The 26,730-nt window shown below is 38.3% G+C and overlaps 1 protein-coding gene across 1 annotated transcript in view; it reads right to left on the minus strand.

Moving 5' to 3' along the window:
- LOC108049303 (transcription-associated protein 1) overlaps positions 1–26,730 on the minus strand; it is a 466,810-nt gene that overhangs the window by 93,060 nt on the left and 347,020 nt on the right. The window contains exon 19 of the mRNA XM_044456610.1: positions 4,410–4,532. Coding sequence (XP_044312545.1) covers positions 4,410–4,532 — 123 coding nt within the window. The remainder of the gene's footprint in view (positions 1–4,409; positions 4,533–26,730) is intronic.

Consider the following 26,730-nt stretch of genomic DNA (forward strand, 5'->3'; position numbering starts at 1 on the left):
GGAGATGAAGAGGTAAATGAAGTTATAAAAACACTTGATCAAGACCAGTTGCCCTACACTAATTTTGAAGAAGCCATGAAAATAGCAGAAGTAAGCGTAGCAAGCAATGGGCCAGCACTTATTTATATCATTAAAATTCCTATAACCGACACCAACTATTGTGAAGAACTTTTAATCAAACCAATAAAAATTGGTCAATATGTTAATAAAATTCAAAGCGAAAATGTAATCAAATGTAAAGGAAAACTTTTTGCAAAAATTTCCAAATGTAATAATAATAATGAGATAACCATTTGTAAACATAGAAATATGATAGACATAAGTAATTCCTCTTGCCTACCAAATTTATTAAAAAGTCGCCCTGCCACCTGCACTCGAATCAACAACCAACACATTCCAGTTATTGACGAACTCGCACCTGGAGTCATTCTACTCAACAAATTCTCCGGCAACGTACAAATAAATGGGACATCCACAAGTCTCAACGGAACCTTTGTTATTAACTTCAGCAATTCCACAATTAATATTGATGGACAGACCTTCACCAACAAAGACACGGTACACTATCACCCGATGCCAGCAATTCTCCAAACTGAGATGACCATTAAAAAGATAGAAGAAAAGCTATCATTAGAATTGGTAAAAGAACTGAACATCAACAATACGAAAACCTTGGAACTGTTAAAAACAACATCGCATACAGCCGATTTTCTAATAAGTTCCATAACATTCATCGGACTAACTGCACTAGCTAGCCGCTTCTTGATTAAAAGGCTCAAAATACTGCACATCAACAAAATAGCTTCTGATAACGACATCAATGACCGCATCGAGCGTGGACACTCGATTTTAAAGGTGGAGGAGTTAACACAAAACGAATTCGCAACCGAAGTTCGCCACGCGCATCCGGTATTGCACCAGCAAGTAGAAGTGCAAGGGCAACTTCCCGGCTTCGGTCAGTACTGCTGACCCAAAAAGTGCTGACTGCAGCGTCTGAACCACTTCCCGTTGCAGCGACGACAACGGCAAAGCTCCGACGTTGGCAGAGGCAGCGACAAAGTTATTGGGTAAGAAGATTATAAAATGAAAGACCGATTTTTAAGGGGATACGGCCACAGCCCAAACCGTAAGAGCAAGAGCAGCCAAATTTTTTCACAGTATTCCATTGGGGGCGTGGGCGCCCACTAAGATCCGATATGTCCCCCCAGTGGCCCCAAACAGCTCCAACATCCATTATTCTGAGCAAAAACAAGTTGATGTATTTAAGCTTAACTTCTAAAGTGGTTGGAATTTTGATATTTGGTTTTTTCCGAATTTTAGGTTTTGAAAAGGCCTAATTAGAAATCTAAAAGAAATTTCGATATCCCCCATAATTTGGGGGCTACATTTAAAATTAACTTTTCGATTTAAAAAATCTAAACCGCTGCTCCGATCAAGATGATTTTTCGCTATTTATTTAGATTTTCTAAGTTATTGCGTTGCATTTTGCGGGAGCCTGTCGAGAGAACGAAACCCAGAGAGCGGATGCCAAGAGAGCGACGGCCGAGAGAGCAACAGCCAAGAAAACTGATGAGGGGGAGGGGTAGTGCTGCAGGGAAAGGGGAGGGGAAAGAAGCAATTTAAGTTAAATTTGTTTTGGATTTTAAAAACTTAAACTGCTGCTCCGATCAATATGATTTTCGATCAATAAAGAGCCTTATTTAATTTCCACCATGGAAGAAAATAGAAAATTACTACAAATTCTGTAAGCAAAGCCAAAATGTTTCCAAGTTAAATATTAATCTTAAGATTCGAACTTTTGACCAAATACATATGTATATTTGGATATGTTTTGATTTGCTTATATGTACAATACATGTACATACATACAATGTGTGTGTATGTTTCTATTCGAAAGTAGATAATGTGCTTAAATACAAATAAAATGATTTATTATACCCGTTTATCGATCAAATGTGGAATCTGAAAATAATACGTTACTTTGCTGTTTTTGTATTGGATGCCAATCTTTTACTGTGTGTACAAAGGTTTTCGTTTCATTCAAAACAAGAAATTTGAAAATAACAAATTCCAATTTACAAACAAGTATACATATTTGTGCGCAAATTAAAATTGCATTGATAACATTGTAACTGATAAAAAGTATACAAGCTCACGACTGTCACTTTCATTTATTATATAGCTCTGCCAGTATCCTTCTGATTCTCTCTCTTGAAAGATCTTCTACAAAGGTTGTTAATACAAAGGTTTACAAAAAACGCGCAAATAAGAAATAAGAAAGTCCTGACAACCCAATTTCCTAACTCCAAACTAATATTAAGCGAACGAGCAAAAAGTCGTATACAATACAATTTTACAAAGCGTTGGGGCTGAGATGGGTGAAATATTTTTTTTGGATGCACCTGGAGGGACAGGTAAAACCTTCTTGACAAACTTATTGTTGGCAAAAGTTGGAAGTTAAAAAAAAATAGCCCTAGCTGTAGCATCTTCCGGTATAGCTGCTACCCTGCTCAATGGAGGTCGAACTGCTCATTCTACATTTAAACTTCCTTTGGATTTTGTTGATTAAGAAACACCTCATTGCTCTATTTCAAAGCAATGTAATATGGCTGCGGTGTTTAAAGATTGTAAGTTAATTGTTTGGGATGAGTGCACAATGTCACATAAAGGTGGGCTTGAAGCCATAAATACAACCCTGCAAGATATTAATGAGAATACTATGTTGATGGGTGGTATTACAGTCCTGTTAGCTGGAGACTTTCGCCAAACCCTTCCTGTTGTGCCAAGAGGTACAAGAGCTGACGAAATAAAGGCCTGTTTAAAATCTTCATTTTTATGGCCACAGATAAACAAACTAGCGCTCACGAAAAATATGCGAGTGCACTTAAAAGGAGACAGTTCTGCAGGAATTTTTGCCGAAACTCTTTTAAAAATTGGGAATGGCGTCCATCCAACAGTTGATGGAAAAATAGTTATAACATCACGCTTAGGAAATGTAGTCAAAAACGTTCAAGACCTTACATCCAAAATATTTCCTGACATTTCCAACATATCATGTAAAAGCTTAGATTGGCTATCTGAGCGCGCCATTTTGACAACGAAAAATGAAAGAGCAACCACTATTAATAATTTATTGCTAAACTCATTTGATGGTTTAGAAGTCTCCTATAAATCGGTCGACTCTGTTCCTGATGCTGATAATGCTGTTCATTACCTTGTTGAATTTTTAAATTCTTTGAATCCTCCAGGAATTCCTCAGCATAATCTGTCTCTTAGGATTGGAGCACCCGTAATGTTATTGCGAAATTTAAGTCCCCCAAAGTTATGCAATGTGACACGATTGCAGATAAAAGGTCTTCATAAGAATGTAATCGAAGCAACAGTATTTTCGGGGTGCGCGAAGGGGGAAACAGTGTTTATACCCAGGATCCCATTAGCACCATCCAGTCTGCCGTTTAAGTTTAAAAGGCTTCAATTCCCTCTAAAAGTTTGCTTTGCAATAACTATAAATAAATCGCAGGGGCAGACTTTGAAGCTGGCTGGACTAGATCTTAGAGAAGATTGCTTCTCTCATGGACAATTTTATGTCGCATGCTCTAGAGTTAGCTCTGCCAGTAGCCTTATTATTCTCGCTCCTGAAGGATCTTCTAAAAATGTTGTTTACACAGAGGTTTTAAAGTAATCATATTAATTAACATTATTAAACCTAGAAAGTTTCAGTGGAATAGGTCTAATTGGAGATACCACATTAAAAAAAACGCGCCAATTTCTCTATATCAGGGGTGGTGTGGAAATGGGAAAGTCTTGACAACCGTACTCAAAACTAATTTTAAGCGAACGAAGTCGCGCCGGGTACAGCTAGTTGGGTATAAATATGGCAATTTCTGTAAACATAATTTAGTTCCAATTTTTGTGCAAATAAATACGGACCAAGTGTCCTAAAATTTATATTTTTTTAAATACTGTAGTCACTCGTGTTTAACTTATATAAGGAAGGATCTCCAATCTGATAAGGTAAATATGATAGAGCTTCAAATTATGCAGAAGAAAGTCCGACTGGCAAAAGTTGCACATACAAAAAATACGATTTGGAAAGTTGTATGTTAATTGATTTACACTCCGCGAAAAATCTGCGTAGAGCTATACAGCAAGTATGGCAGATATATGAGAACTATAGGATAACGCCGATTGGATAAATGGAATATTATTATTATAACATTATTAAATTACAATTTTTGAGGCCGAAATAAGTAGTTTAGTAATAACTTATATATTTATTTTTAAAATGTTTATATTCGGACATTAATTACTTGTGTTTAATAAATTTGACACCCCTTGAACGGAAAATGATTTGAATTCGAAAAAATATGGCCTATAAAAAATATGGTATATAAAAAAACAGTACTCACCGAGCTTCTCCCAGCATAAACAGCTTGTTCGGCCGTTTTGTGTTTTTCACGTTGTTCGATTTTTAAAGTTAAATATAATGTCCTGATCGGAAAATAAACCGCTTGAGGATATAGGCGTCCAATCTATATTAAATACACAGAATAATAAATGTTAACTGTTTCTGAATACATTTTTTTACCGCATTTTTAGATAAAATTTTGTTTATTATTTACCCCCCTGCCTAATCCACTGCTATGGTCAGTGGGGCATTTAGCTATGCACCGATAACGAAATTGCAGGTAGTCAAAAACAACGCAATAGTTTAGAAATTAGGTAAGCGGGGTGAGCTGAGAGAAGAAGGGCAATCTATTAATCACAAAGTTGTTATACCCTTGCAGAGGGTATTATAATTTTGGTCAAAAGTATGCAACGCAGTGAAGGAGACATCTTCGACCCTATAAAGTATATATATTCTTGATCAGGATCACCTCCTGAGTTTATATAGCCATGTCCGTCTGTCCGTCTGTCTGTCCGTCAGTCCGTCTGTCTGTTTCTACGCAAACTAGTCTCTCAGTTTTAAAGCTATCGAATTGAAACTTTGCACACACCCTTCTTTCCTTTGCACGCAGTATATTAGTCGGAACGGCCGGGATCGGCCGATGATATCCTATAGCTGCCATATAACTGATTGATCGGAAATGTCATAACTTTCGTATTTCTAAAGTTAGGAAGCTGGGATTTTCTATTGGTTTTATATTTGGGTAATCAATACGGCTGTTCGATGACATCATAAGTCAACATTAATTTTGATTTAATTATTATTATTGTTATGAATAACTTCGTTCAAGCTGATTAATAATTTGAATTCTTTGCCAACTTGTTATATTTAATTACCTCACACTGTAATCATATGCTAATGTTTTGAATTCGCCTTACGCTCTTTTATACATGCAGCTCACATATAATCTCGAAATCGAACATTAAAAATCAGTGCATATTAGAGACCGAAACAAGTCGAACGTTTTATTCCATTCTAATAACTCTGCATTCGGCAGAGTCCGCACATTTTGGCGACCGTGACAGGACTCTGCATTCGGCAAGTCCCACCATAAACCACTTCGAATCATTCCCTCTGCATTCGGCGGAGAAATAGATTCCATCAACGCCAGAATAATTGGTGTATTTCGGCACGCAGTGCAGCTCATCGGAGTATTGGCAGTGCGTTTGGCATCAGCGTTGGATCTCCGAAAGCATCGTTGGATCACCGGAATCTTCGCCACTGGATCGTCGTGGATACCTGCATACAGGGTATGCGCATCATAACCGTCGCAAGAACAGATTTGGAGACCAAAGAACAGCGGCACAAAGAGGACGAAAAACTGTAAGCTAGACTCGCAAATGCAATCGCGGTTTTGTCATTCCACTCTGAACCAAAGGGCATTGCCCATATACACACATACAAACTTGTGCAGCTGGTCTGCAAATAAATAAGCCAAAAATTGAGTTATTTTCCCAAGCATCGGAGTGTTTTGTTTTCTCCCTCTGAACCAAAGGGCATTGCCAACATATTTTGAATTGCTTCACTCAATAATTACTCCACAATTAGTTTTCGCTAAATAAATCGTTGCAAAAATGACTGATACTCAACTCGTGTCTTTAAGACAACAAAGGAATACAATTCAGCGAAATATAGTTAATCTCAAAGTTCGCATCGAACTGCAGAACGACCTTGCTGCCCTTGAATGCCAGTCACAAATTTTGGAATCGTATTTTAAACAAATTCTTCAAATTCAATCACAGATCGAACGGCTGGATGCGGCTGACGACGGCCGGCAAGAATTAGAGGACGTATTCATAGAATAGTCAAAGAAGGACCGGCCAGAAGATGCAAGTTTCTTTAATTCATCGGCAAATTGCGCAACTGGGCACCATAATCGTTTGCCTTCGTTAAAGCTGCCTAAGTTCGACGGGAAGTATGGTGACTACATGAAGTTTATTACTGCCTTTACTAGCATGGTACATGATGACGCTTCTATATCAGCTGTTGACAAATTTAACTACTTGCTTAGCTGTTTGTCTGGCCCCGCGCTGAGTGTTGTGGCCCCTTTTCAAGTGTCCGAAATCAATTATCCAAAGGCGTTAAAGCAGTTAAAGGAGCGTTACGATAAAAAGGTTTTGATTTTCATAGAGCACATATCTAGCTTATTTGATATTCAAATTATGAAAAGATCTGATCCCGCAGCTCTTCGTTGTATCTTGGATACCGTCTCCGCGCTGCGTGAATCGTTGTTGTCGTTAGGAACAGAAGCAGATGTTATGAACGCAATACTAATTCATCTTGTTTTATCTAAAATTGATGCAGATTCGAAATTATCGTACGATCGGGTTCAAGAATACGAGGTGTTGCCTACTTGGGAGGATTGTTATCGCAGTTTAAGCCGTCATTGTCAATTTTTGGAAAGCAACGTTAAACGAACATCTGATGAGAAGCCAAGGGAAAGGCCCACGCAGAATAGAAGAGCCTTTGTTACGGCACAGGGTGGTTGTAAAAAATGTTCTGTTACTGATCACTCTCTCAATCAGTGCCCTTCATTTGGTTTACTAGACTGGCAGGATAAATTAAATTTCGTCAAGCAATCCGCTCTGTGCATAAATTGTTTGCGCACCGGCCATTTGGCGAGCAGATGTCCAAGTAGATCTCGTTGCCGCGTTTGTCAAGGCTTACATCATACTATTCTGCATAGAACTGCTCATCCAGAGCAACCAACACAAATTGTCTCCCACACATCTCAGCAGCAGCGGGAACCCACACATGCTGTTTCCATGCTTTCGCGTCATTCGAGGCGCGCTTTAATTCCTACGGCAATAGTATTGATTAAGGATAAGTTCGGAATATTTCAGCCAGCCAGAGCTTTGCTTGACTCAGGCTCTGAAATAAATTTCATCTCTAAAGAGTTGGCCAAGCTCCTTCAGCTCAGATTCGAGAGACAGAAGTATGACATTTCTGGCATAGGCGATGTCAGAACGCAGATGAGATTCTCGGTCTCAACAACTATTCGATCACGATTATCTGTAAATGAATGGCATTTACAATTCGCTGTAGCCAAGACAATATCGCTTAATTAGCCAGAGCAATTCGTTGACACTTCACACTGGAACATACCCTCAGAGATTGACCTTGCAGATCCAGGCTTCTACATGCCTCACCGGATTGACCTACTCATCAGCACACAAGAGTTTTTTGATTTACTTTCACATGTCAAAATTTCTTTAGGTCCAGGCCTTCCTTGCCTGGTCAATACTGCACTTGGTTGGATCGTTGGCGGAAAGGTTTCTGATATTCCGCAATCCCAAGTCGTAACATGCAACATGGCACGTTCTACGGAGCTGCAAGGTGCATTAGAAAGGTTTTGGCTAATCGAGGAGTTTGATTCGCACGATCAAGGTTTCACCGCAGAAGAGCAGGAATGCGAACGACATTTTGTGGCAAACACAAGGTTTCTCACATCTGGACGAGTCCAAGTTTGCTTGCCATTTAAGGAGAATCCTCACATGTTAGGTAAATCTTTTGAAATTGCCAAATCCCGGTTTTTGCAAAATGAACGGAGGTTGAGCCGCAACCCGTTGTTAAAGGAGATGTACGTTCAATTCATGAGGGAATACCTAGATTTGAATCACATGCAATTGGCATCTGATTTCGACTCTCAAAAGACCCATTATGTAATCCCGCATCATGGAGTCCTGAGATCAGAAAGCACGACTACCAAGCTGCGTGTTGTGTTTGATGCATCGTGCAAAACAACGTCGAACCTTTCTCTGAATGAGTTGTTGATGATTGGCCCAAGCATCCAGCAGAATCTTATCCTAACACTTCTTGCCTTTCGCTTACATCGTCATGCACTTGTAGCTGATATCTGCAAGATGTATCGCCAGTTTGAAGTATCACCAGACGATCGTATGTATCAACTTGTTCTCTGGAGAGAATCCTCAGCTGCGCCTTTAGAATTGTTTCAGCTCAACACTGTCACGTACGGCATGTCCTGCGCACCATTTATAGCAATCAGGAGCTTGAAATATATTGCAGATAAGTTCTCAAATCAGTTTCCCATCGGAGCACCAGTACTTAAAGAAGATATGTACGTCGATGACCTCCTTACTGGAGCAGACAGTGTCGAAGAGCTTCATCTCAAGGCTACAGAGGTCACCAGCATACTTTCTAAGGCTGGATTAGAGCTTGCTCACCTGTACGATTTGCTAGGGCTCGTATCACCAGTCGTTATTCGATGCAAAATATTGGTCCAAGAGTTGTCGATGCATCGTCTAAACTGGGACGATCCACTTCCCCCTGAGCTTCAATCTCAGTGGAAGCGAATAGAAGAAGATTTGCACAATCTTCAAATCATCGAAGTTCCAAGATTCATTAACTCGTCACCTAAAAATCTATCGGAAATACACGGATTTTCAGATGCATCGCAGCGAGCTTATGGCTGTTGCCTATATTTACGAACATACATAAACGGAGAGTTCAAATCAATGCTAATCATCGCCAAGTCTAAGGTGGCCCCAATAAAAGCAATTTCATTGCCGCGGCTAGAATTGTGCGCCGCATATTTATTGTGTCAAACATGGGCCAAGATTAAGCATAAATTCGAAAAATACATTGATAGTATTTTCTTTTGGACAGATTCAAGAATCGTTCTACAGTGGCTTACCATGCACTCGTCCAGGCTAAACTGTTTCGTCGCTAACCGGATTTCTGAGATGCAATCAACCACGTCAAACATCACTTGGAGGCACGTTCCGGGCAAGGACAATCCCGCGGACATAGTTTCAAGAGGCTGCGCAGCGTCCGAGCTTATGGAAACTATATGGTTTCGTGGACCAAGCTTCTTACGTCAAGACTCATCTGGATGGCCTCAACCAGTACCAAATTCTCAGGACACCAATGAAGAGTTGGAGCTGCGAAAAGCAACAGTCCTCACATGTACCGATAATGGAAGCAAGGAAAATGTATTCGATGAAGTTATCAACAAATTCTCATCCTATCGGCGCATTTTGCGAGTCATAGCTTTTGTGTTGCGCGTCTTTAATAGAATCAAGGTCAACAAAAAGGTGAACTTAGTCGATGTAATTCATACACCAGCAACTGAATTGCAATACGCGTTCAAGCACATCGTATCACATATTCAGCAGAAGACCTTTTTCAACGAAATCCAGCAGCTAAAGGAAAACAGGATTTTAAAACCCGAATTTCAGAAACTAAATCTGTTCCTAGCAGCGACTAACGGGCCAAACGGTTCGATAACACTATTACGTGTAGGAGGCCGCTTAGCCAAGGCGCCCATTTCACTCGATGCAAAATTTCCTGTTCTTCTACCAAAGAATCATTGCTTCACGTTGAAATTTGTTGAGTATCTCCACCGGCATCACATGCACGCTGGACCAAAGGCTCTCATTGGAATCCTGCGACTTCAGGCTTGGATTGTAAACGCCAGAGAAGTTGTGCGAAAGATTGTACGGCGCTGCACACACTGTTACCATTATAAGCCTCGTTTAATGGAACAAATGATGGGATCACTTCCAGTTGATCGCTTTCATTCACAACGACCTTTTTTTGTAACTGGAGTCGACCTATGTGGACCATTTTCCACATCATACCGCATTCGAAGCAAGGTGCCATATAAAACATACATGGCTGTGTTTATATGTTTTTCATCAAAAGCAATCCACATAGAACTCATTTCCGATCTATCTACTTATAATTTTATTCTCTGCTTAAAGCGCTTCGTCAGTCGCAGAAGCATCCCACTACGCATTTATTGTGACAATGCAACTAATTTCGTCGGTGCACGATCGCAGCTCGAGGACTTTAAGCAGCAGCTATTCGACGAAGCCAACACATTGAATTTGCAGAAGTTCAGCAGCATCGTGGGATTCGAGTTCAAGTTCATCCCTCCGCGTGCTCCCCACTTTGGCGGCTTGTGGGAGGCCGCAGTGAAGTCCATGAAGAGCCTAATGATGAAAAACTTGGGCAACACTGGGCTAACGTACGAGGAGCTTCAAACAATTGCAATCGAGTCGGAGGCAATCTTGAACTCAAGACCAATGGCACCCCTTTCCAAAGACCCAAACGATGGAGAGGCGCTTAGCCCAGCGCACTTGCTGATTGGGTCCTCATTGATGTCCGTACAGGAGCCTTCAATTGACGAGAGCAGACCATCTTATCTTACGCGGTGGCAGCGCGTAACGTATTTGAAGCAGCAGTTCTGGGAGCTATGGAGGCGTGACTATTTACACACGCTTCAGGAGCGCTCCAAATGGCTCAAACCCCACGCCAACATTCAAATTGGACAAATGGTGATTGTTCACGAGGATAATACACCTCCCCAGGAATGGATCCTTGGTCGCATCACCAACACGCATGTCGGAGCTGATGGACGAGTACGAGTGGCCGAGATCAAGGTGAAAAATGGAACCATTCGAAGACTTATCTGTAAGATAGCGCCCCTGCCTGAGCAAACTGGTGCTTGAATACTCCTTGGATCATTCAACGGGCGGAGAATGTTCGATTACATCATAAGTCAACATTAATTTTGATTTAATTATTATTATTGTTATGAATAACTTCGTTCAAGCTGATTAATAATTTGAATTCTTTGCCAACTTGTTATATTTAATTACCTCACACTGTAATCATATGCTAATGTTTTGAATTCGCCTTACGCTCTTTTATACATGCAGCTCACACATGTACATACATACATATCTCTCTTTATAATCTCGAAATCGAACATTAAAAATCAGTGCATATTAGAGACCGAAACAAGTCGAACGTTTTATTCCATTCTAATAACTCTGCATTCGGCAGAGTCCGCACAACGGCCTACAACATTTCATAATGATCGGCCGACTATATCTTATAGCTGCCATATAACTGATTGATAAATATTGACTGATTGTAAATGTAGGATTTTCTATGTGTTTTATATTTGGCCAATCAATCCGACCTACCAAATTTCATAAGGATCGGCCGACTATATCATATAGCTGCCATACAACTGATTGATCGGAATTGCCATAACTTTGGTGTTTGTAAAGTTAGGAAGTTGGGATGTTCTATGGGTTTTATCTTTGGCCAATCAATTCGACCTACCAAATTTTATAAGGATCGCCTGACTATATCCTACAGCTGCCATATAACTGAACGATTGGAAATGACATAACTTTGGTGTTTTTAAAGTTAGAAAGTTGGGATTTTTATGACTATTAAGAATGCTTAATATGAATAGTCTTGGAAAATATAATTTACAGAATATTCTGCAAGGGTATATCAACTTCGGCTCCGCCCGAAGCTAGCTTTCCTTTCTTGTTTTTATTTGTAAATATTCTAGTCGATACTTATAAATAACATTAATTTAAGGGTATACTTTAAAAAAATACCATTTATTTTCATCGTTCTAAAAGAAATTAATGCATATATTAAGTCAATTTATGTTACGTAATATAATAATGCCTTGATGCGAAGCGAAAACAATAAAAAATAGAATGAACTGAGACTATTTCTTGTACGAAGTTGTTTTTACTTGTACTTTGCATTTGAAGAAGAGATCAAATAAGCGTCGGAGATTTTTGTGCGAAAAATTAAAAAAAAATTTGTAATCTCGTAAACAAACATCTCAAAGAATTAATAACACAACTTTTTTTATATTGGCAGAATGTGGAGGATGTAGAAATGTAATATTATAGGTTTATTATATATCCACTTTTTTTTCTATACTAGTAGAAATAAGTAAGTAATACGTAAATAAGTTGCCAGTAAAAATCACATTTCCGACCTTATAAAAAATTAAAGAAAACAACGCCTCTTTACGAAGTCGCACTTTCGAATTTTGTGAGAAAAAATGATTGGGCATTATTTGATATCTAAAATATATAGTATTGAAAATAACAAATCACTCAGTGAAATGCAGTAATATATATAGAACATTTAATTCCTTAGAGATACTGTTAGGATAGCATATCTACACTATTTTTCTAGCATTGATGTTTATTTAAGAAAAATAAGATTATTTAATAAGTCCTACAGGAAGAACTACAGAGGACAAAGCAGAATGCGATCGGCTAGACGAGCAAGCGGTCGCGATTCGTCGTTAAATTCGCATCAAAAAGCGGATGCGAATTTGCTTTCACATCAACTGAGAACAGGTGTCAAAACTGCCGAAGCTGCCAGCCCCATCAGTCCGGGCACCGAACCAGGAAAACGCTCTGGGAGTATCTGGTTGGCCTATAAGTTCGAAGCAAGTGATACCAGCAGCAACCTAACGCACGACGTCGAGGACAATATGACCATGTTCGTCAACCCCAGACCAAAACTTATATAATACATAAATAGATAGACAACAACCGGATAAAATTGGCTAAATTTGGTTGTTTTCGAAAAAGTATGCGAATTTCTTGCTGTTTTTTGAGTAATATTATATTATTTCGAATCCATCCCTTTAGCTTTTTTAGTGTTTTTATAGGTTTAAGGTCAAAAATTAAATAAAAAGGTTTTTAAAAAAAATCATTGTGCAGCAGAAACATATTTTTATTATAAATATTTCAAATTCAAAATCAGTAAGCCTTTCGGAAACACCTAAAATCTATATGTAAGTACCAAGTATAAATGAGAAAAAGTCAATCTTTTGCAAAATATGAAAACACACTCCTGCATGTGTTATTTTACGACTTACGAAACTTGCCTAGAATTTGCTAAAGAATTCCAAATAAAATGTTTGGTAACACACATAAATTAAAGATTAAACGAGGACGGAAGCTAACTTCGGCAAGCCGAATTTTAAATACCCTAAAATTGAAAAAGTAGTGAAAAGAATAAGTTATACATAAATAAATAAGATTTGAGTAGTTTCATGTCAAAAGCTTTTATACTGCAAAAATGTCATATAAAACGAGGACGGAAGCTAGCTTCGGCAAGCCGAAGTTTTAATACCCTTGCAGACAAATAAGATTTGGAAATATTTATGTTAATAACTTTTACACTGCGTGAATTATCTTCCATTCTTGAAAGTTATATCCGATTGTTCCTATGGGAGCTATAGGATATAGACAACCGATCGGGGCGGTTTTCAAACTTGATCTGCGTACACATGTTTTAGGACAACTGTGAAAGTTTCAGATCGCTAGCTTTTTGGCTGAGCTCGCAAACGGTATTGAAACAGACGGACATACGGACAGACGGACAGACGGACAGACGGATAGACGGACATGGCTATATCGAATCCTCTATTGATCCTGATCAAGAATATATATACTTTATTGGGTCGGAAACGTCTCCTTCACTGCGTTACAAACTTCTGACCAAAATTATAATACCCATTGCAAGGGTATAAAAAGCAAAAAAGGGATATTTTCGCAGCCTTTAAAAATTTTTCCTACGGAAGCTATTGGATATAGACGTTCGATTGGCAAGCGATTTTACCCTGATCAAGGTATGCGTAAATAAATAAGACTTGGAAAGAATTATATGAATAGCTTATACACTGCTCGAAATATTCTGAAAAACATCAAATTTGGACCGATTTCACCCTATTGTTCCTATGGGAGCTATAGGATATAGACGTCCGATCGGCACGCCCTTTTACCTTGAGGAAGGTATGCATAAAACAAGAAAGGAAAGCTAACTGCGGGCGGAGCCGAAGTTGAAATACCCTTGCAGATTATTCTGCAAATTATATTCTCTAAAATTATTCATATGATACATTCTTAACACTCATAAAAATCCCAACTTCCTAACTTTAAGAACACCTAAGTTATGGCATTTCCAATCGTTCAGTTATATGGCAGCTATAGGATATAGTCGGCCGATCCTTATGAAATTTGGTATGTCGGATTGATTGGCCAAAAATAAAACCCATAGAAAATCCTAACTTAACAAACACCAAAGTTATGGCATTTCCGATCAATCAGTTATATGGCAACTATAGGATATAGTCGGCCGATCCCGGCCGTTCCGACTTATATACTGCGTGCAAAGGAAAGAAGGGTGTGTGCAAAGTTTTAATTTGATATCTTTAAAACTGAGAGACTAGTTCGCGTAGAAACAGACAGACGGACAGACAGACGGACATGCTTATATCAACTCAGGAGGTGATCCTGATCAAGAATATATATACTTTATAGGGTCGAAGATGTCTCCTTCACTGCGTTGCGAACTTTTGACCAAAATTATAATACCCTCTGCAAGGGTATAAAAATACGATTTGAAAAGATTCATGTCAATAGCTTTTACACTGCGCGAAATATTATCAATTCTTGCTAGATATATCCGATTGTTCCTATGGGAGCTATAGGATATAGACGTCCGATTTTCAAACTTGATCTGCGTACACATGTTTTGGGACGACTGTGAAAGTTTCAGAGCGCCAGCTTTTAAACTGAGCTCGCAAACGGTATTGAAACAGACGGACATGGCTATATCGACTCCCCTATTAATCCTGATCAAGAAAATACTTTATGGGGTCGGAAACGTATCCTTCACTGCGTTACAAACTTCTGACCAAAATTATAATACCGTCTGCAAGGGTATAAAAAAATAAAGCTTATATTTTTTTAAAAATGATTAATTAATGTAAAGCAATGATTTTATGAATTGAAAATGCCCTAAAACTGTCACCCGCTCTGGAATACTGAGCTTTTTTGAGCTACCGAGATATTCCGTCCTCAACGCCATTGATTTTTCGTCTGTGAAGCTTCGCTTATCAGTTTCTCCAACACTTTCGTGTGGTTTTTGTTTCTTCCTTTTATTTGGATTTTTTCTACCTTTTCTTGCAGTTCAGGTTCGACTATGCTGATTTCCCTGGCCTTAGGGATGGTTATGTACAGTTAACATAGAGTAACATATATAAAGAAGCCTTGTAGCTTTAGACGCTTTCGTCCAGCGAGACTAATCCGTTGAAGCCGTTCAGCATTAAAGTGCCTGTCAATTTTGAAAATATGGTATGTGTTGATTGTTGAAAAATAAATGCAATTTGGAATTCAGATTCTTAATGTATTTATCAAAAGCTATTCAAACTTCACTTACGGGTTCTCTGGCTAAAATAATGTTTTGATATTATAGAGACTTATCAAATTCCAAGTTAAATTCCAGGTATACGAACTTAACATTTTTATAGCTAAAGATATTTGGTATTACCATATAATAAATAATAATAATATTTACCAACATTTTTAAGTGGATTTTCTTTTTGGGAATAAGAACCGACATTTTTAAGTGTTTTTTTTTAATTAAAAGAAGATTAATTATAACTCAGCAATTGTTAAGTTCTAGGTTTTTACTAATCGTCTTTTCGAAATCTTTTAAGCCGCGGTCGTTCTGCTAACCACTCCAGTGTACCGAATCTCAAAGGGAAACCAAAAATTGTTTTAGAAGTTTTTACTTTCTCTTTTAAAATTGGTTAAGTCTTGCAAAATTTTATATATTTTGTGGGTTCTAGGAAATTAAGATGCAATAGCCATGGCACTACATATTCTTGTTTAAGGTTTCCAACCCGAGTCGATAATTTGTGTTTCTGTTTTTTTTTTATATTTCAATATGTCAATGGACCTCTCTGTTGTTACCGAACGAAACGTTGTATTACTAAATACCATATTCCCATTGTATTCTTTTTCGATGGGGTCGACTGGAACAACTCTATTTTTCCGTACTTGACGTATTTAAAGTTGATAGCATAATTCAAATTGCCATTACCATTACCCAAATACGGATGGCCACTTTCGCCCAACTCACTTTTACCTCTTGGCGTTGCATTGTAGAACTACACCACCTAAATCGGTCCTTGATACACCACAAGTGCCACGGCTATAAAAACAGGACTTTACCAACCCGAGCCGAACAGGGAAAACATGGAACAGGAAATGGGACAGTCAGTCATATAGCAATATTGAAAATATAATGAAAACCCAATCATTCATCATTCATATGCAAAATCAAAATATTCTGATTCAGATTCTTGATGCTAAGCACTCGAAATATCAATGCGGAATTTAATTAAATCAGCGATTCGCGGCATTAACTCCAATGAATAACTTAGTTGCTTAATGGTGATCGTCTTCGACGTTAGGCTGCTAAAAAAAACGAATCTCAAAAAAATTCAAATTCCGAATTAGTGGGTATACTTTCTATTGCACATTTAATCCGAATACTAGGGCTTTTGGGCAATCTGTAATCTTATTTAGGGAGCGCATGAAGCATTAAGCAACGCCCGCATTACCATCGCCGCAGTCTACTGCCCACCATGCTCTAGAATATTTGAAGGACTTATACAACTCCCTTGGGGATCGTTATTTTGGCAGCAGGAGACTACAAAGCAAGGAATAAGAACTGGGGACACGCGACAGATTTCTTCGACAAAAAACATCGCACGCAATCTTATAAAAACTATCATTGGACCAATCGCATTTGAAAATAAGTATGTGAGTTCTCAAATTGAACATTTAGGCCGACATCGATTTTAAAAAATGATACGTCTTAAGAAACAATAACACAGTAAAGGCAACGATGCACACCATTCTATTTCTGAAGCCATGTCTTTTTTAACATAATTAAGAAAGCTAATCAAACCACATGCTTAGAAAGTATTAAAAAATTCTATTCAATAGTTTTATTTAAAGTTAAAAAAATAGTGCACCAAAATGGACATTTGGAAAATATTGAATTACCAGGCGAAACAGTATTTTTATGTTGTATGGTTACGATGGAATTTAAAAACAAGAGAGAAAAGCTTCGGCTCCGCCCGAAGTTGATATACCTTTGCAGAATATTCTGTAAATTATATTCTCCCAAACTATTCATATGATGCATTCTTAATACTCATAAAAATCCTTCAACTTCTTACCTTAAAAAACACCAAAGTTATGCCATTTCCAATCGTTCAGTTATATGGCAGCTGTGGGATATAGTCGGCCGATTCTTATGAAATTTGGTAGGTCGAATTGATTGGCCAAAAATAAAACCCATAGAAAATCCCAACATCCTAATTTTAAAAGCACCAAAGTTATGGCATTTCCGATCGTTCAGCTATATGGCAGCTATATAGCATAGTCGCCCGATCCGGCTCGTTCCGACTTATATACTACCTGCAATAGAAAGACAACTTTTGGGAAAGTTTCAAGCAGATAGCTTTAAAGCTATGTGACTAGTTTGCGTAGAAACGGACGGACGGACAGATTGACAGACGGACAGACGGACGGACAGACGGACATGGCTAGATTGACTCTCCTGGTGATGCTGATCAAGAATATATGTACTTTATAGGGTCGGAAATGTTTCCTTTACTGCGTTGCAAACTTTTGAATGAAATTGTAATACCCTCTGCAAGGGTATAAAAATGTGACTTTCAACACAATTTTGAAAACTAATTAAAAATTCTTGTCCATATAAATGGATTAAATTAAAACGCTTGAGCCCATTTAGGATAATCGTGTCAATATTCGGCAAGTTTTTAGTGAGGTAGATGAAGGAATCGATCAAAAAAATAAATATTCTTACACTTACTATTATGGGTTCCAAAATATGTTTAAGAATCTACAAATTGTCTTTGTTTTAATTTCAACATGTTGGCCATTTTAGTCCTTAATTTTATTAAGATCTATAATAATCCAGTAACAAAATAATTAAAAAATTAAAATTAGGAATTATTAATTGAGGAATCGACACGGATGTCCCAAGCCAGTATTTTTGGCTGATGTTTAGCGGTGGAATGGCTGCGCCCGAAACATGAAGCCGAAATCTCCGAGTTCTGTCAAGAGCATCAGGTTCATCAAGATATCGATGAGTTTCCATTGGTATGCTACAACCGCCGCAAGGGAGGCCAGAGATGTTACGGTAGCGGAGCAGCAAACACGTATAAGCCAATCTTATACTAACGTTTCATCACGCCAAGTGTCTTGGCTATTCGAGAAGAAACTCGTCTAATAGAACCGGTCAATTGTACAACTTTTACAAGGACGGAAATTTTCTCGAACAGAACTAATTACTGCGGAAATGTGGCTCTGAAGAATTCGCAGCTTGTCAAAGGCTAATCGAGGCTTTGCTCAAAAACATCTAATGCACTTGTTTACTGCCACTGTTTACTGCCTTGCTCACAGGAAATTATGTCGAGCAGTAATCAGGGCACAGCATAGGTGCAGGTTGCCTTCACGAACGTGAGTAATAATGTCCGGAGTGACCGGATGACTTGATAAAATAATGGCGTGATGGCCATCATAGAACATTTCCCTCGTCTACAATGACTTAATTTCTTTCCATAGATGAGAGCGTTGAACAAGTCGCAGCAGCAGTTTGGTTGCGTTTTTTCAGGGGCGTTGGGTACGATTGCTAATATGTCTGTGTTATAGCTTATTAGTAGAACCATTTGAGAAATTTTAAAGGGAATACCCCAAATCTTGAAGGCTCGACCCGGATCATTGAAAGTGCGACAGGCGAGTCACTCCAGTAATAAAACGGTCCTTTAAATAGTCAGATATTGTTGCGTTGCATCTCTGTTGCTCGACACATGAGTAGAACACCTCAAATGTAGATTTTCTATAGTTAATTGCAGCTCAACCAAGCCAACTAGGAAAATAATTTTTGTGTTCTTTTAAGTACAGGGGTGGTCAAAAGTATTTGCACAAATTACACGTACTTACTCATAAGAAATGTGCAAATACTTTTGACCACCTCTGTATATATATATATTTAAATGTAGTAATTTGACGAAAAATTACGAATTACAATTTGATGATAATTACAACATTTTGCAAAAGTCATTTTGCACCACTTGAATAGGACACTTTAACTAAAGACCAATTCAAAATATTTTAATCCTTTTCAAATAACAATATTCTGAAATTAGAAATTATTAAGCAAAAGAAAAAAGTTCTTTCTCCAAAACTTCACACATTCGGTCTGGAAGGGATAGATGCTAATTTGATATCTGCAATTAGTTCGGAACCGGTCGAAAATGGCTGACCTGATCCATAAACATAACGAGTCAGCCATCCCCACATATTCTCAACGATATTCAAGTACGGTGAATAAAATGGGCAGTTTAATGAACTCCATTACATATGTATAGGGGCATTATCATGTTTTTTAGATACTATTAAAACAAAACGCATTCATGATGGTTGGACCAAATTTAAGCTCACAGATGCCGTAATAGGAAATAGCCCCCACAATACCTCCAGCACAGCTGTGAGACTTATCAAGTGGCTTTTTTCAAAGAATTAAACTTTTTTTCGTCCGAAAAGACAACACGATGCCACTGTGGGTGCGGCCCTTCATGTTTTTTATACCCTTGCAGAGCGTATTATAATTTTGGTCAAAAGTGTGCAACGCAGTGAAGGAGCCATCTCCGACCCTATAAGCATGTCCGTCTGTCTGTCCGTCATGAATTCCGTCAAACACGGCTGGATTATTAGAGCACCATTTCCGTAGCTTAATGTTGCTTCTATCAGGATTTCGAGATAACTCCTCCTCATGTCCAAATGGAAATGCTGCCTGCTCAAATCAGTTGTCATGCACGGTCCTCAAAGCTAAATATGATGCAGCCTTGTTGCCATAAGTAACTGGGTCCAGCTTGAACACGCGCAAGTCGCCTTGAGATGAGTCCATTCACATAATGCATTGAAAGTAACAATCCTCATGTAGAAGAGTCTTGGAAAGCTCACTAAAAAACAAGTACAAAATATCGCCAGAAGTCGACAGACATCGATTTATGCCATCCTGGTATTTTATAAAAAATGCCGTTAATTGAGCCTTTACGGCTGGGCGACGTTCCACCACTCTTTTAAAAGACAATAATCTATTAGTAGGACTGCCCAATAAATCCAGATTAAACTTGGCTGGCAGTCGAACACAATAACTTCCACCTGGAAAGCGAATTAAAGGATTTTATAAATGTCTGTAAGTTAAGGAGTATTATTTTCTATTTTCTATATGCCTTGATTCTTGTTTCACTCCAGCGTTAAGCAAAACTTCGAGTTAGGGCGCTGACGTAGCATAGTCGCCTTTGGGGCTGCACCCTAATCGCGTTGGTCACCAGCGATGGCGTGATTCTTGCACTTCTTACCTAGTCAGCAATTACCATTGGGGCGTTTCGAAAAACATAACTTCGGCTATAGCTGTTTGACTTTGTCAGTCTGAGTCTTCAGACCAGCGGTAACGGAAGAGTAATTCAGCATCCCCATTTGACTGATTATAGGCCCCAGACACCACTCAAGGTAGACGAGTCATATAAGTAGCAGCAGCTTTTAAGATTGACTTTCTGCAACTAAGGGATCCAGACGCTGAGAAATATGGAGCTTGGTGTCAGCCAGTTGTATGTTCTGGGGTACATCCCAGTTGCAGTTGTCAAATTTTAAGCCTGTCTGCCGGTCTGTTATATTGGAGAAAACCCTTGCGGTGATGGTAGCCGAGAAGTTCGACTAATATTAATTAGTTCGTGTCGAATGAAATGGACTCATATGTACGGTAATGGTTGCAGTTGCTTTGTCGCAATTAATGCTCAATCTTAGCTAATGCAAAGATCGAGCTTCCTTGCTTCTTGAAGACGACTGGCGGAAGACTGTTCTTAGAAACTCGGGAAATGGTTTTACCCTCGATGCAACTTCATTGCAATCTAATTCCTCAAGCCCGTCCTTTAAATGTTTCTACAACCTCATCGATTGGGCAGGACCCTACCCAAAATAATCAGACATAGACCTTACCCGTGGAGTGCACTATCATGGTTAAGTTACAGATCATAGAACATTGACGTGGATGACCTGAAAGTTAGAAAGTTGGAAATTACGACAACTAAATTATGATTATGTTATAGTTGCCTACAGAATGATCGGAGTGCACGAACTCTGTGTATTGGAAACTGTAAAAGATATAGCAACAAAAAAATGCTTTCTGCAGAGGAAGAGTTACATTTGGGTTTCCAGATATCAGAAAAATCGTTACATTTAAATTGTTGTGAAGGAGGGCAGTCTGTTCAGAACTAAATTTAAATATTTCTGCAAACAGTACGACGTAGAATTACACGCCGACTTTTCCACAGTCGTCGATAAGCAGGGAAATAGGAGAGACATTTGACCTCAAGATTTACTGCACACAAAGTCTCAGAGATAGCGGAGATGGTGACTCTTTTAGATCACTTCAAGGTCAAAAAAGAGAAAGTTGAAACCATAGTCCCTAAAAAAAGAAAAATTTGGAGACTAATTACCAGACTTGTAGTAAAAGCCATTACTGGAAACGTGGAGGAATCGGAAAGACTGAAACAAAAAATTCGAAAGGTGCAAGTTACTGAAACAAAAAATCAGAAAGGTACATGTTACTTATCTTGATCATTTTCAGGTTTTTGTGTTTCAGAGCTTAAATGCACACAAACATGTGCAAAAGGCTTAACGCAATGCATTAATGAAAAACAGGTTACGGGGAACTCTATTATATATAGTTAAAAGAACGGAATTAGTAAGACCTTTATCGAATTTAAAACACATGTATTAAGATGCCAAGCTGACGCTCTTTAAAATGAGGTTTTGTCAAGCATCGACAATTTGGAAGAACTCCTCGCATCTGAAGATAATTATTGGGTTAATTATGATGAAGATTTTGGACCGCTAGATGATGTTCCCTTGCAGACATATAAAAACATTAACAACCCTAATGATTTGTATAGCAGTTTGGTGGACAAGAGAAATGTTTCGCTAAAGAACTCGGTTCCAACTAGATGGCACAGCGTGTTAGCAATGCTAGACAGTCTCGGGTGTCAACGAACAGCAATAAATAAATTGCTCACAAGCAGCAATAAGAATCATTTGATACTATCCGAGGCTGAAGCACAGCTTTTATATAAAGTAACAGAATTCTTAAAAAAATTTAAAGACGCTGTTAACATTCTGTCTGGAGATAAATATCCATCAATAAGCGTGGCCTTATTAATTCGTACGGAAATCGTATCAATATTGAATGAAAGCACAAACAACGAGCCACTTGCTTTGACTTCGATGAAAAACAATATAAAAACTAAATTGAATAATAGATTCCCTTTATCGGATATACCAGTCTGCGCATCATTATTAGATCCGCGATTCAGCTCTCTGGATTGTGTGCTTGACTATTGTGGTGAACAAAATTAAAAAAAACGGAGTTTTTGTTAAAAATGTATAAGGAGCTACTTGGCGATCCACAACAAGATATTGATCAGCAGGATAGTTCCAGAGATGGTTCATCAGCATGCAAAATTTTAAAGCTAGCTCAACGACACTCCAAAAATACAAAAAACAGCAATTTGGAAGCTGAATGCCACCTACTTTTAAGTTTGTCCTCATCCCAAGACGTTTTAACATTTTGGAATGAAAAGGCACCTGCAATACCATTGTTATCGAAGCTGGCACAGAAGGTGTTGTGTATTCCGGCAACGAGCACACCTAGTGAGCGAGTTTTTTCGATTGCTGGTCTTACCGTTTCTCAAAAACGATCTCAGCTCAGTCCTCATAATGTAAATAAAATTATATTTATACATGATAATTACGAAACATGCAAAGTTTAAAAAAAATAAAAATTTAAGAAATTAAGAAAACTTTTATTTAAAAAAAAAATTTTTTACTGCGTACGCCGCCGGCCGCCGACAAATTCGACGGCTTAGCTGCCGCCGCCGCCGCCGTTTCCATTTTAACTCTACGCCGCCGCCGGCGGCTTTTCTTGACCCCCACGCCGCCGCCGACGACCAAGCCATCGGCGTAAACCTCTAGTTCAAACTACGAAGGGCAAAAAGAAGAAATTTTTTTTGTACCGACTCAATACGGTCAATGTGCACTTGATATTGTGGACTCCAAACCGACGAACAATATTCCAAAATAGGACGGACAAGGGAGGTAAATAATAATTTGGTCGTATAAGGGTCATCAAATTCTTTTGACCAACGCTTTATAAAGCCAAGAACACTCATGGCTTTATTAACAGTGGACATTATGTGGCAGTCAAATTTAAGTTTAGGGTCAAGAAGAACACCTAAATCGTTAACTGAATATATACGGTCGAGTGACGTATTTTCAAGAAAATAACTAATAAACGTAGGAGTACCCCTATAAAAAGTCATGACGTTGCATTTAAGGTAGTTCAACTTTAAAAGGTTGTACTCACACCATTCATGAAAACAATCAATATCTGACTGTAAGTTAAATCCCGACGCTATATCATTATATGATAAACAAAGCTTAACATCATCAGCATACATTAGAACACGAGAATGTGTTATGATAGAGGGAAGATCGTTGATAAACAAAGTAAACAGCAAAGGGCCCAGATGACTTCCCTGAGGGACTCCAGATGTCACGTAGATCAATTTTGAAACAGAATTCTTATAACCCTCTGAGTCCTACCATTCAAGTAACTTGAAATCCAAGTTAATAGATTACCAGGAAACCCAAGCAGATCTAATTTGAATAAGAGAAGAGAGTGGTTGACGGAGTCAAAAAAAAATCTGTATATATAACGTCAGTCTGCATTTTTTTCTGAAATCCATTTATTACAATAGATGACAATTCAAGAAGGTTGGTGGTGGTCGATCTTCGCTTAACAAAACCATGCTGACACGGTGATATAAGCGGGGAACATAAATGTTGCAAATGAGAAGTGATAATACGTTCAAATGCTTTAGGAATTGCCGACAATTTGGAAATACCTCTATAATTCTTGGCATCAGCCTTCGCACCCTTTTTATGAAGTGGAATAATAAAAGAGTCCTTCCAGATAGTAGGAAAAACTGATGATGAAATAGACAAATTAAAAAGTTTAAGAATCGGTTTACAAATGACGCACAAAACTTGAGCACACATCCAGGAAGTCCATCTGGACCGGGAGAATAAGTCGGCGTTGTTGTTTCTAAATCTATTAAGAGAGAGTTTTCAGTAATTAAAGGGGAAAAAATACAATTTGCCCTATTTAAGGGATTAGGGTAGTTAGAATTTGACCACGCTGTCGAACTATAAGTGGTTTTAAAAAAACTCAGCAAATAAATCAGCAATGTCAGAATCCGTCGATGCCTCCATTGAGTTTAGACGTACCGATGAAGGCAATCCCGATGACTTACGCTTGGCATTAACAAAGCTGAAAAACTGTTTCGGATCATTTGAAAATTCAGATTTACATCGATTTAGATACATAGAATAGCAATGACATTGAGAACTACATATTTCGAAAAATCTGATGGCTTACCCGATTTTTTATACTTTTTATAAGTATTTGATTTAAGGTTTTTAAGTCTTTGAAGCGCATTGGTAAACCAAGGAGGCCTGTTTAGGTTTAAAGGAAACCTATCAGGAACGCATTCATTAAAAAAAGTATCTAACGCTATATAGAATAGTTCAGTGGCACTTTCAATGTCTGTACAATTGTACAAGTCTGTCCAATTATAATGAGAAATCATATCGTTAAGTTTATTATAGTCACATTTACGAAAACATCTCATTTTAGTTGGAGAAACTAAAGGAGAGAGGGTATCAGAGCAGGGGAGGCATATTGTCAATTCCATTGTTGGATGATATCGGTCTTCAGGTACAGACTGGTCTGAAACAAACACAAGATCTAATTGTATATTTAAAGAATTTCGTATAAAGCTTACTTGCTGTAACGATAATTCTAAAAGGCCATCTACAAAATCATGGGCGGATAAAGGTATAGCGACAAGTGTGTCAGTGGGAGGAGATCAAGAAATATCAGGTAGATTAAAGTCACCCAAAACAATCAAAAGGTCTCTGTTAGAAAGCAGGGATAGTACGGATTTTATTGCGGACAGATGGTGCTCATAAATTACTAGATCAGAGCCAGGTGGAATATAGGAACATGTAACAAAATTAGATAAAGATTGCAAAGAAACTTTCACACTTACAAATTCAATTTCGTTTGGGATATGAGTGAGAATTCTTTCGGATGTTAGGCTAGAGGTAGCGATCGGTCCTATAAGTATTAAAGTTATTTGACAGAACTTCAGAGTCAGATATCTCTGGTTTTAGCCAAGTTTCCGTAAAAGCCAAAATATCTTCGGTGAATGCAGAGGAGTCGGCATAAAGCTTGTGTAGCTTCATATTTAGTCCCCTAACACTTTGATACGCCAAGAATAAACTATTTAGTTTTTTGGCACAGTGGAAGGCCTGTTATTTGTTCTCGGTTTATTTGGAACAAATTCTTTAATTACTAAATCATCATTAAGCCAAAAACTTTCAGAAAGTAACACATTAAACACATCAGGCGGAGCAAATATTTTAAAAGACGATATCCTACGAGCGTAAGAAAATCGAAATTGTTCAACTGCAATATCCTCGGATGGGAATTTTTCACGTATAAATTCCAAAACATCCTCAGATGTGGTATCTGGGGTGAATCTAGAAACAAATAATTGCTTCCTTTGTGGAACAACTGAAAGTTTCTTACGGCCCCCACCAGCAGTCTGAACCACACTGGGCTGAGAACCAGGAACGGTGTCTACTGTACCTGTAGGTACGGTCGGCAACGAATTCTTTGACTTAGCCAGTACTGTAGCTTTTATTCTGGAAACAGACGTACCACCCGAACTAGCTGTATCCATAGGCACAGTTGGTTCATTTACCCCTGTGTCAACAGAAACTGCTGCTACCAAGTTCGGATTTGGGGTGGATTCCACAATCATATTAACGGCGGTTAAACTTTTTTACGTTTAGGCGACTCGGTTAATAATTTTTTATTATTAAACTGGGCACAGACGGAATTGAACCCCTCATTGAGTTGTTTAAAAGCTCCTGAGATATTCAATAAGCTGTCTCGAGTCTGCCTCATAAAGCCACTCATCTCAACAACCATTTCCTTGCAGGACCCACATGACCACATGAGACCAGAATTAAGATCAATGAAATCTTTGACTCTGCCAGTAAATCCTGCACATTTAACGTGCATCATCGAATCGCAGAGCCAGCAAAAAAATAAAAGGGTCTTTAGTTGAAGACGCAAGAGTACAATTTTTCTTAGAACAGACAAGAGCCATTGTAAGTTTAAAGCAAAATAAAAAAATAAGAGTATGAAAAATACCTCAAAGTAAATTTGGCACTGGGATCAAATCAAATTGTCAAAAACCACAAAACACGAAAAAAGTAAGAGCGCGAGCTCACGAAATTAAGTCGAATAAAGAGAGCACGAGAGAATAAATCTTATATCGACTGAGCGTGGCTTGTGCAACACAACAACTTTAATCAATAAACAAATGCAATGTAAAGCATGCAAGAGAGAAGAGAGAGAGAGAGAGTTAGAGAAATAAACGAACAAGTCTACCAGAAGTTCATAGA

This window comes from Drosophila rhopaloa, unplaced genomic scaffold, assembly GCF_018152115.1.
Source record: "Drosophila rhopaloa isolate 14029-0021.01 unplaced genomic scaffold, ASM1815211v1 contig_133, whole genome shotgun sequence".
Lineage (NCBI taxonomy): Eukaryota > Metazoa > Arthropoda > Insecta > Diptera > Drosophilidae > Drosophila > Drosophila rhopaloa.